This window comes from Dendrobium catenatum, unplaced genomic scaffold (genome assembly GCF_001605985.2).
Source record: "Dendrobium catenatum unplaced genomic scaffold, ASM160598v2 fragScaff_scaffold_1199, whole genome shotgun sequence".
NCBI classification, from domain to species: domain Eukaryota; kingdom Viridiplantae; phylum Streptophyta; class Magnoliopsida; order Asparagales; family Orchidaceae; genus Dendrobium; species Dendrobium catenatum.
The window spans coordinates 337086-352709 of record NW_021319661.1 but is presented as its reverse complement, the minus strand read 5'-3'; the positions used below and the strand labels follow the sequence as shown (position 1 = coordinate 352709).

Below are 15624 nucleotides of genomic sequence, written 5' to 3'. Positions count from 1 at the left end.
ATTTCTTCTCTGCACTGATCTTAACTTATATGCACTAATGCAGCATTTTTCATCATTTAACAAGCTTATTATTTGTAATATATGAGATGAAAACTTCCTTTATTTCGAGGGTGGGCAAATTTATTATAGAAACAACTCAATATTAAAAAATAAAGAATGTATAAAATAAAATTCAAAGCAATTTCTTTTATTTCATTTTGATTAATAACAATGATAAGCTTTGCAGCCTCTTTGCATTTTTTAATAATTTTTCATATCAACTTCATAAAAAATGAAGTGAAATTTTTATTTTTCAATTTTGAAGGGCAATGACAAAACGAGAGAAATTGAGTGAGGGAGACCCATGAGATCAGAATGACAACTTATATAGTGCATCAACCAAATGTGTGAATGCTCTAAGGCTGTATTTTTTTTAGGCATCAGGGCAAAATGGAGTTTTAATGGGGGCAAAATTCTAAAAGAGGTTTTTTTTTTTAAATTAAATTTAAAATTCAGGGTCAGACGCCCAACCTCCGCCCATGAATATTTATTTAAAAGAAAATATTTAGAAGTCTAATGATTTAAGCTTTCTTTGGGAAAGTTTTATGACTGCTTTTTAAATCAATTTTTAGTACACAAATTTTTTTGAAATTAATCAGCAAAAAAAAAATTAAAAATAAAAAAAAAGGCGCTCAAAAATCATAAGCTATCACAAAAGAAGCCTTAGTACATCTATTTGAATTATATATAATATAGATCACATGTTCAACATATGTCTATGTTGTATTTTTATGGTTATGTTATACTTTACATCTATATCAAGTCGTTTCATATAAGTGTTTATGCATCGCATTCTATGCTTAATCACTTTCATTTTTTGTCCAAATAATATTTCACACCAAAAACTATTTCTCAACATTTCATGAGACGTAGGGATTTATAGTCCACTAGTTAATATTTACCAAGTACTTGTATGATAATCATCAGAGTATATTATTGAGTGTTATTTTATAATTAAAATAAAATAATTGCATTTTGTTTTTTTATATAAATTTCATGTGCTTTTAATAAAATATGCATTTACTTCTATTATATGGTTTGCTCCTGATGCAAATTGTTATTGAATGCTATAGATGCAATTTATGTCTTATTCCATGTGGGTAGTGGCCTCATAATGTTGCTACTATTTGTTTGTGCATTTGTTTATTCTTGTAATGAATAAATAGCTCATGATTAATTGTGTAAGAGATCATGAATGCCATCCTATTGTATAATTGTTTCCTTTGTCTCTCTTTTTTTTTTTTAATTATTTGGAGATTTATTATGGCTATATTTTTGGTAGATGAAATTTTGAGCTAAAAAGAAATAAAAATAATAGAAATTTTTTTGGAGACCGACTGACGTGATGGCAATTCTTAGTGATTAATTTTTGATTGATGGTTATGAATGATTGACGTCTAATGTCTGCCATTTATTTATGTCTAAAGCTGATCTTTCCATCTCCCTTCTCGATCACTTGATGTATGAGAAACATCATCTTCCTACATATTGTCATCCACTAATTTCAAATCTTCATCTTCTTGGTCTCCTAGTCTTCTTTCCTATCTGGAGATTGATTATGCTAACTAGCCTTCATCTCCAAATAAAAAAAAATTCATAATTGCTTGACGACTTTTAACGATTGACTATAGATGCACAGCACCAACTGACTTCTAGTTACTCATATTCTCGATCACATAATATTTCTTATATTAAGAGAATGATCAAACCATTTGTACCAGTATCTAAACTTCTTATATTTCATGTAAACCATCACCTAACACTTTCTAATGATTAACATATAGTGTTTTGCAACTACATATATCCAATTCTCATATTATCAGAGTGAACAACTCGCTTGGCTTCCAATATTCTATGTCGATCCTAGATTATCACTTTTGAATGACCCAGGCCTTTTACCAACTAATCTAATGCATATTTTATTGGAAGCTCAATCTCCCTTCTAGTTAGAAGAATGAGTATAATCACATTTGTTTTGATCATAAATATATGTTTTTAGTATAAATATATTTATTTTGATTAATCAAAGTCAAACTAAGTTACAGAACTTGGATGATTGAAAAAGTAAAAGGGAGATGAATCAATTCAAGATAAATTGTGGTGGTGATTTGGGTTTTATCACTGATATAGAGTTCCCTTATGAATGTTGAGATTTCACCATTGATTGATTCCTATTTATAATAATCATATATTATCCATAAATGATTGATGCTCACCATTATCATGATCATGCTGACTATTAGTTATCATATAGTTTTTTATTTTCTGTATCGACCTCCCTTAATTTTCCTTAGAAGAGGAGTAAACTAGAATATCATCTATAAAGATAATAACAAATTGATCAAGATATTCCATGAACATCATATTCATCAGATTCATGAAAATTACAGGCATATTAGTCACCCCAAAAGGCGTGACTAAAAAATTATTTGACTCTATCACCTTCACCTTTTAGAAGTGATAGATTGATCTTGGAACTACTAGGCATGAATCATTTTACCTAATTTTTATGTAATAATCATTTATCAATTTCATGTTTTATCTATTTTATTTTTCTTAGATAGTACGCTTTGAATACAAAAACATCCCATGAAATTACAACATGATTATATCAAAATATACAAAATAATCAAATCAACAACATACTAAAAATTATGAGGTGAACGTTTGTTAGAAATCAAGATATCAAAATTTTGCAACTTCCAATCAAATAAAATATATGAAATCATATAGAAATCAAAATTACAGAAAATAGATATAGGATAACAATTATCTCCAAGGAGATGAACAACTTTTATAACTTGCTCGATGGGCAAAATTGACTATATGACTTGAAACTCAATTTTCTTTCTCTTCATTCTCCTCTCTTCTCCCCTTTCTTCTCTTCTTATCTTATTCTTTCTCTCCTAGCCAAATAAAAAAGAGGAATGGACTTTTGGGGGGAGTGAGTTTATATATTTATATAAATATTCTAAAATATACATAGTGCAATGGTGCTATCTAACCCAACGCCACTGTGTTCCCAATGAATTCTTATTTCTGGAAACTTCCTTCAAATCGAGACCTTAATGTTGTAGCATTTTCCCCTTATAGTTGCAATGCTTTCAAACATTATCCATTAATCAAAGAAGGTAGCGCCGCATGTCCACAACCACAACGCCCCGAATGATGTAATTTTTTCCTTCCATCATATAGAGGGCTTAGCGCCATAGCGCTCCCCCACTAGCGCTGCAAATGTCCTCAAGGGAAACTCTATCATCATTAAATTTCTTTTAGAATTCAATTCCTAAGTCCCTTTTCTCAATCCAATTTAACATATATATGAATTTATAAAATCATCCAAATATCAATAAACCCTAAATCTTACTTAAAATTCTTATTAGATCTTATTCGGATCAACATGTTTTATAATGACCGTAAAAGCGATTATTACATCAAGCTCAAAACACAATATTATGAGTTTAAGCCAGGATTAAATCTATTTTAAACTTTCAAAACCATATTGTGTGTTTCAGATAGTTTTGAACCAAAAGATTTGTCATAATTCAATTCAAACTTTATCTTGTGGCAATAATCTATTTCAAACAAGTTAAAAAGTATTTTTAAACATAGGGGTTTAACTTAATATTTGAAACTTTTGTTTTAATGGATTATTGTTCAAGCTATAAATAAACTTTCAAAATTTTATAAGAACATAATGGATTATTTATCATATTTTAAATTTAAAATTTTTTGATGTAAAAATTAATTTAAAATATTTGATTAAATAAAAACATAAAAGACTTTAGTTTAAATTAAGATATTATTAGAGATAAAAATTCAAATTTCTTATTTTAAGTGTTTATAATTAATATATCGTGTAGCTAAGATTCGCACCAAAAATAACGTTCTTACCCGACTTTTATTTGGTCCGGTCACAAGACGTAGCTCTACGTTCGGACGCCAGTAGAATCGCGCCACGCGATTTCACTATTTACCGCGCGCCCCTACAACCCGACCCGGAACGGACCTAGGATGGCTCAGTATTCTCGATTTTGCTAGGTATTGCTCGGTATTGCTAGGTATTGGTCGATTTTGCTCGGCAATAATCAATACCGAGCAAATCCCGAGCAATACCGAGCAAATACCGAGTAATACCGAGTTGTACCGAGTTTTTCTAGAAAACTCGGTACAACTCGGTATTTGCTCGGTATTGGTCTTCACAGAGCGGTATTTCTCATTATTGCCAAGCAATACCTAGCAATACTGAGCAATACCGAGCAAATACCGAGTAATACATCGCAATACACGAACATAGCATTCCCGGGTTCCGATCCGAGTCAAGTTATAGGGCCGCACGATAAAGACTAAATAGCCCCGGACCACATGTTATTGGCGGCTACTCTACGTCCGGTAATAATTGTTCCTGCAGCCTTGACCTCGTTCATCACTTCGCGCCCATGCTGCTTCAAGAGAAAAGGTTTCGTCCTCGTCACTTCATACCGCCATTCTCGTACTGAAGGAAGAACCTTACGATTTTCACGGCCGAAGCCATGGTGGATGATGAGGGAGTTGAGATGGAAACCGAAGGAGGTTCGCAAGGTGGTGTCCCTTTCCAGCTACAGTTCGACAAACCAATTCCTTCTCAGGTTCCTAAACCCTAAACCCTAATCAGAAAGTTAATCAATCCCCGCCTTCCGCATGGTCCTTCGTCTTCAGTCTTATTTCATCATTTTATCCTCGCGGTTCTATTGCTTAACAGGTCAAGATTGCGGAGTGGAATCCTGAGAAGGACCTTCTTGCGATGGTGACAGAAGATAACAAGATTATCCTCCACCGTTTTAATTGGCAGAGACTCTGGGCTCTTTTTCCAGGTGGATTTCCTTACTTTCTTATCCGACTTTCCAGTTGAGCGTCACTTTTCGAAGAATATTATGTGTAAACTTGGACAAACGTATTTGACAAGAAGAACGGAAAATTTATGACCTGAATTACTGGAATGTCATCTATTGGCTTATTTGGGAAGTTCAATAGAACATGTGTATAACTTAATCAAGCAGTATAAGTGGAAGGGCGAGAAACATCTTGGTGATATGCGAGACATTAAAAAATAAAATAAAATTTGAACAGTTACACTGAATGGATCCTAGCGTTGGAATAGACAAAAAACAAACAGGGACATCAACTGAAGCATCCTCAATGACTGTTGGAATGATGGTCAAGGAATACTCAGAGTAAGCAACAATGATGACACTCACAAAGATGAAGGATGAAAATGACAACACACGTGAGGATGAAGTAAGGCAACGATGTCATGGGTGGGAGGATGAGGGGCGGCGATTGTGATAACGGAGAGTTCAAGTTAGTGCGGGGGTGCATGGCGGATGTAGGATGAGCAACGAGAAAATTTTGATCTCACTTTTTACCTTTTTGAGATGCTTAGCTTAAGTAGGCTAAAGCTTTAAGCAAAGCCCAGAATAAAGCTTTTAAAACTTAGAAAAAGCACAATATCTGTTTGGATAATGAGCTTAGGATAGTTTTAAGCCCTGACCAAAAAAACCTTGCAACACGATTATAGCTCAAGAGGAATTGCTAGCAAACCATGCATGACTGCTAGCTTCCTTTTGTCGTAGTTGCAAGTCTCTTCAAATTTCCTTTGCCTCTTCTTCACTCAGTGTTGATTTTCCTCCTTCCACATTTCCCACTCTACAATATCAGTAGTTTTTTCTTAATATTGTGTAATTTGCATATCCCTAATGAGTGCTGATGTCATCCTTCATCCTACCTGCATTATTATCTTTGTCCTTCACATGAGTTTATTGTCACCATTAATCTTCACATTTGAGCTATAGTTCCTAATCATATTGTAGTAATTATCCTTCATTATTACTTTTTTTATGTCATATGATGATGTTACAATTATTTTTGTTGTTGTAGTAACTTTCATTTTTGATGCCCTAGTTATAGTTGTTGTCATGATCGTTGTTGATGATGCAATTGCTACATAATTAGCTAATATTAATTAATCTAATGAATTCCTAATAAATTTAATTAATCAATTCATTGATTTAGTAACCCATAACTAATTGACATACTTAATTTCTACTCGAATTCAAGCTTTGCATCTTTTGCAAACAAAATTTGAGGTCATGTTAGGTTTCCTTCTTGGACTAGAATTTTGCTTATGTGCATTTAAGGCATATTCTCCTAACTCCTAAGTATCTCTCTTAGTCTATCCTCTCGCAGACAAACAAATAGGTTGAGCTAAAAAAGGAAAACTCTTTATCATGACATGCTCGATTCAAGTTTAAATTGCTTTTAAGCTGGTTTAAGCCTATTAAGCTTGCCAAACAATATTATGCATTTGTCAATGACAATATGATAGGAAACAACCCAAAATAATGGAAAATAAAGCAGTGTAAACAACAATTTTTGCCAAACCAGTAGGAAAATTAGGGAGAAAACATTTGAAATTCCATAGTAGAAGGAAAAGGAACAACCCGATATAACGAATTTTCAATTTGAGAGGAAGATTCAACTCTCCAAATCTCTAGCCAAAGACTAGAGCCCAAAACCAACACCAAGATCCCAAATTCAGATTCAAATTCAAGATGAAAATCCTAACTTTAGCTAGAGAAACTAATTAAAGTAAAGAGGACAATTATAAAATCCCTAAACAACCCTTAATTCAAATTTCCCTCCTAAGCAAAATTTAATTTAGTTGTGAGCCCATCACTCTAGCCGCCCCTCTTCCTATTCCCTGGTTCCGCCTGCTCCTTTTGTCCTCCTCCTGTAGCACTGAACCGATCCAGGATGGACTGGTTCAGCCGGCCTAACATTACCCCCCCCAAAGACTCACCTTTTCCTCAAGGTGAAATGAAGGAAACTAATATTTCACTCTCTCATATGGCTCCCAAGTAGCATTGATGTCGGGAAGGTCCCTTCATTCGATAGGCACTTCTTTGTTTTCCTCTTTATTTGATCTTACGTCCCTCAGCTCGAGTGATTCTAAGACCACTTCCAACTCCTCTATCAGTGTAGATGGTAAGTCTGCACTAACTGTACGCTCCCCTAGAGCTCTCATCAACTATGACATGTGAAAGACTGGGTGTATGGTGGCGGATGGGGGTAAATTCAAATGGTACGACACTGTTCCAATCTTGTCCAATATCTCTTAGGGGCATAAATACCTTGGGGAAAATTTCTCGTTTCTTCTGTTGTCCACTGTCCTCTGTCTGTAGAGTCGTAGTTTTAAGAATACTTTTTCTCCCACTTCAAACTATATGCCTCTCCTATGTGCATATGCTGCTTCTTCATGATCTGTTGTGCCCTTAGCATATGTTTCTTCAACTCCTCCAACATCTTGCCCCTTTCCTCCAAGTATTGCTCTACTGAAAAAACTGGTGTGTTTCATTTCCCAAAGTGCACTAAGTGTGGGGTCCCTTCCATACAATACTTTAAAAGGAGTCATCTGAGAAGCATAATTGTACGACGTGTTGTACCAATATTCGGCCCATGCTAACCATTTTGCCTACATCCTCAGTATTTTAGAAGCAAGACATCTCAAGTAAGTCTCCAAACTCCAATTGACTACTTTTGTTTACCTGTCTGTTTAAGGATGGTAGGCGATGTTTTCTTGAGAATAGTGCCCTACAACTTGAATAGCTCCCTCCACTGTCATGGTCAGACACTATCGATTATGGGATCCCGTGCAGTCTAACCATCTCCTTGATGAATGCTGCCGCCACTGACACTGAGATGTAGCGGTGTCGTAAGGGAATGAAATGCGCATACTTACTCAGCATGTCAACCACCACCATGATGACTCTGAATCCCTCCGATCGTGGTAGGTCATCTAAGAAATCCATGGAAACTTCCATACTCTTTTTAGAAGTGCCAAGGGTTGTAGTAACCCCCCTGGAGCCGTCACCATGTATTTGTTTATCTGCCACACTCACACTTCACCACTCTCCTTCACATCCTTATGCATTCCCTTCCAATATAACTCAACAACCAGTCTCCTGTATGTCTTCTGTACCTCGGAATGGCCTCCAACTGCACTCCCATAGAACTCCTGCAGCAGGTGGGGAATATGAATGGAAGTTCGTGGCATTATAAATCTCCCTTGATGTAATAGCCCTTCCCCCTCAAGAGAGTATCCTGGTTGGCTACTCGCGTCCCTCATCAAATCCTCCCTAATCTTCCTCAATTTCTCATCCTGCATGCTCTCTTCTTTTATACCTCATAATCTACCATCAGTGGTATTGAAATTGCCACCTCTTGGAGCTCACCATCATATCTTGATAAGGCAACAACCACCTTATTTTTCAAACCTGGCATGTACTGGATCTCAAAATCATAGCCTAGCAGTTTGGACAACCACCTCTTATGCTCCTCAATCACCATCCTTTGCTCTAATAAGTATTTCAAGCTTCTCTGATCTACCTTGATGATGAAATGCCGCCCATGCAGGTAAAGGCGCCACTTCTGAATAGTCAGTGCAATGGCCATCAGTTCCCTCTCATATACTGATTTAAGCCTAGCTCTGACTGACAACACTTGACTATAATAGGCTATAGGCTTGTGGTTCTGCATGAGTAGAGCCCCCAACCCATATTCGGACGCATCGGTCTCCACTACAAAAATCTGGCTGAAATTCAGGAGAGCTAAAACTGGGACTGTAGTCATGGCTTTCTTCAGCCTCTTAGAAATCTGGGTCGCTGCCTCTCCCCGCAAGAAGCTATCCTTCTTCAGTTGCTCGGTCAAGGGCCAAGCTATGTCATTGTATCCCCTCACAAATCTCCGGTAGTAACCAATCAATACTAGGAAACCTCTCAGCTCTCTCAAGTTCCTAGGTAGAGCCACTTATGTATTGTTTCAATTTTGGTTTGATCAGCTGCCACCCACTCCTGAGATACCACGTGCCCCAAGTATTCCACGCTAGTCTGTGCGAAGTTGCACTTCTTTAGGTTGGCCCTGAGCTGGTGCTTCTGTAGAACTCCAAAGACCACTCTTAAATGCTCCAGATATTCCTCTTCGGTCATGCTATATACAAGTATGTCATCAAAGAAAACCAAGAAAAACCTCCGGAGGTATGGCCTGAACACCCGATTCATCAATGACTGGAAGGTAGCAGGGGCGTTTGTAAGCCCAAATGGCATCACCAAGAACTCAGAGTGCCCCTCGTGCGTTCTAGAAGCCATCTTCTGAACACCCTCCTTCATCCTGATTTGATGGTAGCCCAACTTTAAGTCATCTTGGAAAACACCACTGCTCCATACAACTCATCCAGTAGTTCATCGATCACCGGAATGTGGAACTTATTCGGCACGGTCTCCTTATTCAACGCCCTGTAATCTACACAAAACCTCCAGCTCCCATCCTTCTTCTTCACCAGTAAGATTGGACTAGAGAAATGACTAACACTTGGCTTGATGATCCCTGCTTCCAACATCTCCCTGATCAGCTTCTCAATCTCATACTTCTAAATTTGGGGGTAGCGGTATGGCCGTACACTAATCGATGATACCTCTTTCAAAATGATTGCATGTTCCTGCTTTCTAGGTGGTGGTAAGCCTTGAGGTGGTTGGAAGACCTCATTGAACTGCTGTATAAGTGATTGTAATGCTAGAGGGATATCTTCGTCTTCCCCCTTACTGACACCCTCCAAGCATTGCAGTTCCTTCAAATATCCTCCTCCCACCTCATGTATGGTTATGATTAGAGATTTGAGAGATACTCCAGCCTTGGACAGCCCGACGTCTCCCTGAATCACCATCCTGCTCCCCCTACCACCGTCTCCATCCTCAGTGCTCCCCAATTTACCTTTGTATCTCCCAAAATTTGTAGCCACTTCATCCCTAGGATGACATCAGTGCTCCCCAACTCCAGGGAAAAGAAATCCTCCCTAACCTGGATTCCCTGAATGGTCAACAACACTTTCCTACATACCCCTTTATCTATCTCCACCTTTCCTGTGCCTATCATCACCCCATAGTCAGATGTATCTACTAATTTCACTCCCAACTGATCGGACATTTGATTGGAGATGAAATTGTGGGTTGCCCCACTGTCTATCAGCAGCACTACTTCTCTGTCAGCTATTTCTCTATTCACTTTTATGGTGCTATTCTAGGTGAATCCCATAACAGAGTTTAGAGAGACTTATGCAACATCCAGATGCAACTTCTCTTCCTCCTCCACCACTAACCTGCTCTCACCTCCCTCTTCAGTTTCCTTGTCATCATCGACGATGAGAATCTGAAGAGTTCGATCCTTACACCTTTATCCTGGCATATACTTCTCACCATATCTGAAACACAATACCTTAGTCTTCTTCTCCAGTATCTCCTTCTCAGTAAGCTTCTTGAAATTACCCCATCCTCCAGCTTTCTTCCTTGGTACTTCTCTCAAACTTCCTTGTGCAGCCCCTTTGGGAGCTAATAAGGTGGTGATTATTCTATATGACCACCCCCCCCCCCTTCTTCATCCCTTCCTGCGTCAGGGCGAAGAACTGCTCATAAAAGTCTTCTCTCCTACTGGTTCAACAGTCCTTGAACTCCCTCCATCTCCGAATGGGTCGCCTCATGTCTCGCTATTGGTACCATGCAATAGATAATTTAAGACCTAGAATTAGAGCTTCGTACTTAGCTTCATTGTTGGTACGAGGGTCCGTCAAAGCATATGCATATAGGAGAATACTTCCTTCAGGAGACCAAACCAATACCAGCTTGAACTTGTGGTATTTTATGAACAGAATTGAACTATCTTTTGAATGTTGTTCATCAGGCAATGTATCAAGTGCCTTCCCTTTTAAGCACAATCATGCAGCTGTCAATTTCTCCTCCTTTGTCAATCCGTTGATCGCAAAATATCGCTCCACCTTGTAGATCCAACAATGTGCGTCCTCGCCCTCAAAGATAAGCATCTTCAGCTTCCTCACCTTCAGGTCACTCCCATTTCTCCCGAATCCTCTATAGCCTCCCATTCCTGGAAGAGGAGGTGCTCCCCAGTTGTCACGATCTTTCCTTCGACGATCATACCCAACCCCTTCATCAAAATTGCCTCTTCTTCTTTTTAAAATCAGCACCCTAGCGATCGAAATCATCCTCTCTCCTCACAAAATCAACACTTCTTTCGTAGCCAATGCTCATATTCTCCTTATAAAGTGGTTCTAGAGGAGGCATTCCGTCTTCACCCTCCAAGATCTTCACTTCTAGATTTCCCTTCCCCTAAATGTGTTAGGGTTCCCACCTCTTCCATGGTCGTCGGTAGTTTTCTTTGCTTCCGATATTGGCAGATTGGTTTTGGCTTCTAGCAATTTCTTCAACATATCTTCCACCACGACGAACTTTCCCTCCATCCTTTCATTAACATATGAGATATGATTTTGAAAATCAGAAATCTTTTCCTCAAAATCTGATTTGAGTTGCCCAAGTTCTCCCTTCAAAATTTCAACCTTCCTTCTGGTCATTTATATCCCTTAGATAGGCGTGTTCTGATATTAATTTGATAGAAAACAGTAGTTTTTGCCAAACTAGTAGGAAAATCAGGGAGAAAACACTTGGAATTCACTAGTAAAAGGAAAAGGAACAATCCGATATAATGAATCTTCAATTCGAGAGGAAGATTCAACCCTCTAAATCTCTAGCCAAAGACTAGAGCCCAATACCAACACAAAGATCCCAAATTTGGATTCAAATTCAAGATGAAAACCCTAACTCTAGCAAGAGCAACTAATTAAAGTAAAGAAGGCAATTACAAAATCCCTAAACAGACTTTAATTCAAATTTCCCTCCCAAGCAAACTTTAGTTAAGGTGTGGGCCCCATCACTCTGGCCTCCCCTGTCCCTATTCCCTGGTTCCGCTTGCCCCTTTTTTTTGCCTCCTGTAGCATTGAACTGGTCCACGATGGATGGGTTCAGCCTGCCCTTGGTCCAGCCTAACACAATATTAAGCATTTTTCAATAAGTTTGCTTAAATTAAGCTTATAAGTTTGCATAACTAATCCCTTGCACGAGGGATTATGCCCATGCTGGCATAGCTTGACTTAAATTTAAGGTTAAAGATGAATACATTAATCACTCACCATATCCCGCATCAGCAAGAGCTTCATGCCTTTACTATGCCATTTATGCTGTATAATATTTTTATCTCTTAAAGACATGCCATAGTTTCACATTTGAGTTTGATCCATTTAATGATGTAACAATAATGCGGGAATTACAAAAAAATGAGAGCCTTTTAATGTTGTGGTGAATCTAATAATTCCTAATTTGCTATATTCGAATTGCATGAATGCACGCTGATTAAGGATTAATACTTAGGATGATCTATATTTTGTCCTTGACTTCAAAACTAGGGGTTGGATTGTGTGATAATAACTTTTTCATAAAAGAACAACAAAGATATTTAATCAAAGCAATTCACATATGAATAGTGGTTTAACTAGAACTACAAAATTTAAGAGAGATTTTGAGAGTATAACAATGAGATTCCAAATGCAACCACAAGAAGAGGCACAAGAATTTATAGTGGCTTGGCTTTTTAAATAATTTGGCGCCCACTTCTCAAGCTCGCCCTTGGGAATTCCATTAAACCGTCATCACCTATCTATAAAGAAAAAAATTAATACCCCTTGAGAGTCAACTACAACCTTTTTTCTCGGGCTCAAGAACTCTTGCAATAGGAATGAACTACAAGAAAATGCTACTAGTTCTAGTCAAGATACAACCAAATATAAAATGAAAACACATTATAATGGGGACTAAGAAGAAAGAAAGACTTGCCAAATCTAACAACTTAGATTCTTATTAAAACTTGTTAAAACATTATCTAAATCAAGGACTAAGAAGAAAGAAACTCAAATTGAAAATGAAGCTTGACATGATGTAGCCAATCACATGATCACCTCAAGGAGGTTTTCCATGTAGAAGTTTGCATGACAACATTAATCTATTAAATTGCCTGAAGTTTTGAAGAATGAAAAATGGGTTTAATTAATTTCAAATGCTCTGAAATTTGCACCAAGGATTTTGGAGGGTCCATAGAACAATCCACAAAAGTTTCAGCATTTTTAGAATTAATTAAATTCATTAAAAGAATTAAAAAAAAGTAAAAAATTCAAATTTATAGAAAACAAAACTATCCTATATTTTAGATAAAATTTAATGTTCATTTCCATTTTAAAGGAATGTAATGCTTTATGACTTGCATTTTATTGTTTTTCTAGCATTAATTATGAATTTTAGATGTTTTTCTTGGACTTATTTATTTTTTTAATTCTAGTTAGCGGGGTTTTTTACTCATGGAAGGAGCTCTTTTGCTGGTGTGGTTATTTGCTATTCGGCTAATAAGATAGGAGTTTGATTTTGCCACATGGTTGCCACATGTTTGCTAGGATGGAGAGATTGAATATGCGGATGCGACTTAATGGATATCAGACTTGAATCCGAGAACTTGACGATCTGAGGTCGTCTTTAATCTCCAACGATCTAAAGTTGTTCGCCAAGGAGAGAGAGATTGAGTGAGGGAGGGAGGGAGGGAGGGAGGGAGGGTGAGAGAGAGTGAGGGAGAGAGAGGTTAATAGATATAGAGAAAGAAAGAGAGAGAGAATGCAACTTACTAAAGAAGAAGAATAGTGTAATGCAACTTACTACAGATGGATAATCCTAGGATGAACTCTTATAGAATAAAGTATGTGACTTAAGGATTGTTATAAGATTTGAGGGATTATAGCTCATTGAATTAAGGTTTGAGGGATTATACGTCACTGAATTAAATGTTCGGCAGCTTGCCAAATGGAGAAATTTTGTTTGGCAGAGGTAAAACTTTATTGAAGAGCTCCTTGATTGCCTCCTTGTCATACTATATGGAAATCGAACGCAGCCCCAACTTGCTGGACTTTGGTCTTACTAGGGCTTGAAGGCCTTTGGAAAGGAAGGGGAAACTCGAGAAAAATTTCTCATGCTTTATGGAAGCTCTAAGAACTTGAATTCTCCAATCGCCCTAATTTCCCTCTATTTAATTTCACTTAATGTGTGACTATCCAAAGCTAAAAAGACCATGGATTTTGGCGGATTCCCCTTGATAGTTACGTGGCCAGGAGATCATGCAAAAAGGGAGCCAATACCAATACATTTGGTTACTTTTTCTTGGACAACAACTATTGGATTTAGCTTGAATCGTTTTGGCTAAACCCTAGGAGGCTAGATAAGTACAATTTTGGACTTGAAATGGAATGAGCCAAGCTAGTCTATCCATTTGGGTTGCAGTCTTGGTTTGACCCATTAAATCCATTTGGTTTGACTCAATTAGACCAAATTGAGTTGAGTTGAGGTTTGTTTAAGTTTAACCTAGTGGCTGTCTTGGCGAGCTAGATTTAAATCTTGAAAAGTTACGGTGAGTTCAAAGGAACCCAAATAGCTTCAAATAATCCTATGGTCAAGGCTGTTTTGACCATGTTAAACCCTATTCAGCCTTGGTTTTGGTTCTTAGGGTTAGGGTAGTGAGGCTAGAACAAATCTCTAGTTCATATGGTTGATGTTTGAGGTGAGCCTAAGTCTCAATTTAAGTGAATTTATTCACTTGACACATTGGACTCTAGTTTTCTTGACATTGGAAAGTAATGAGGCCCATAGGGTTGTCTGGCTAAATTTCATAAAATAATTGGCTAAAATAGGCTGTTTGTATCCTATTGAAAGGGTACCATAATTTTATTTAGTAAAATGTATGTGGTTTGCTAGGCTAGTTATATAGGCCAAAACTAGCTTGAGCCCATAGGACGATGTGTCCTTTAACTGCCAAAGAGATGGTCAGCAATCAATAGGGTAGGTCACTAAACCCATATCGAGTGAGGCTTGGGTTCGGCCAAGGCAAGGCTATCAATTTTATTACAAAAACAAGCTCTACTGCCCTATATACTTAATTGGCATTTTTCATACCAGATTAATTAAATTAGACGCCCTAAATACAAAATATCAATGAATAGGCCTTTTCTTAAGCAAAGATTTAGACTTGATCAGCAAATTTACTGTTTTAATGATGTTGCACTCGAGCTTTTAATGAGGGGTTCTAATTCACAATTTTGGGGACTGTAGATTAGTTCAGCGCAGTTGTGTTTTTTTTCATCAAAACAACAATGGGTTTCGACAATACACTCCTATCTACCCAGAAGGTATTAAGGCCCAACTCAGCATGATTGAATCCAGTGTTGAGATGCTGATGGATGGCTTCATCATTTCTTTCACTTGTTACAGTATTCATTACCTTGCCTAAGATATAGAAAGTTTATTATTAGTTTGCTAGTACCTTTTCATGTATTTTTTGCACACATTCAGTATTAGTTGTTAGCATTTCTGATTGCATGCATACTGCCTTCCTTGGTATTTTTTAGGGAAAGGTATTACATCCCTTTGCTGGCGTCCTGATGGAAAAGCTATTGCTCTTGGTCTTGATGATGGAACCATTTCACTGCATGATGTTGAGGTAGGCAAAATAGATTAAAAAAACGAGGATTCATGAAATTGACCATGAAATAGTTGGGATAAGGCTAATGATGATTGTGGTTGTAGAAAAAGTAGATACCAAAAATGAGAATCAAAGGAA

General features: G+C 37.3%; 1 protein-coding gene across 4 annotated transcripts in view; it reads left to right on the top strand.

Annotated features, from left to right (window-relative positions):
- Positions 1–4252: 4252 nt before the first annotated feature.
- Positions 4253–15624, top strand: part of LOC110095392 (anaphase-promoting complex subunit 4) — a 92496-nt gene continuing 81124 nt past the window's right edge. For 3 of the 4 annotated variants that reach the window (XM_020820921.2, XM_020820924.2, XM_020820919.2), the window contains exons 1-3: positions 4253–4667; positions 4781–4892; positions 15413–15504. In XM_020820921.2, coding sequence (XP_020676580.1) covers positions 4572–4667; positions 4781–4892; positions 15413–15504 — 300 coding nt within the window. In that variant the 5' untranslated portion in view covers positions 4253–4571. The remainder of the gene's footprint in view (positions 4668–4780; positions 4893–15412; positions 15505–15624) is intronic. The other variant, XM_020820920.2, reaches the window with a different exon arrangement.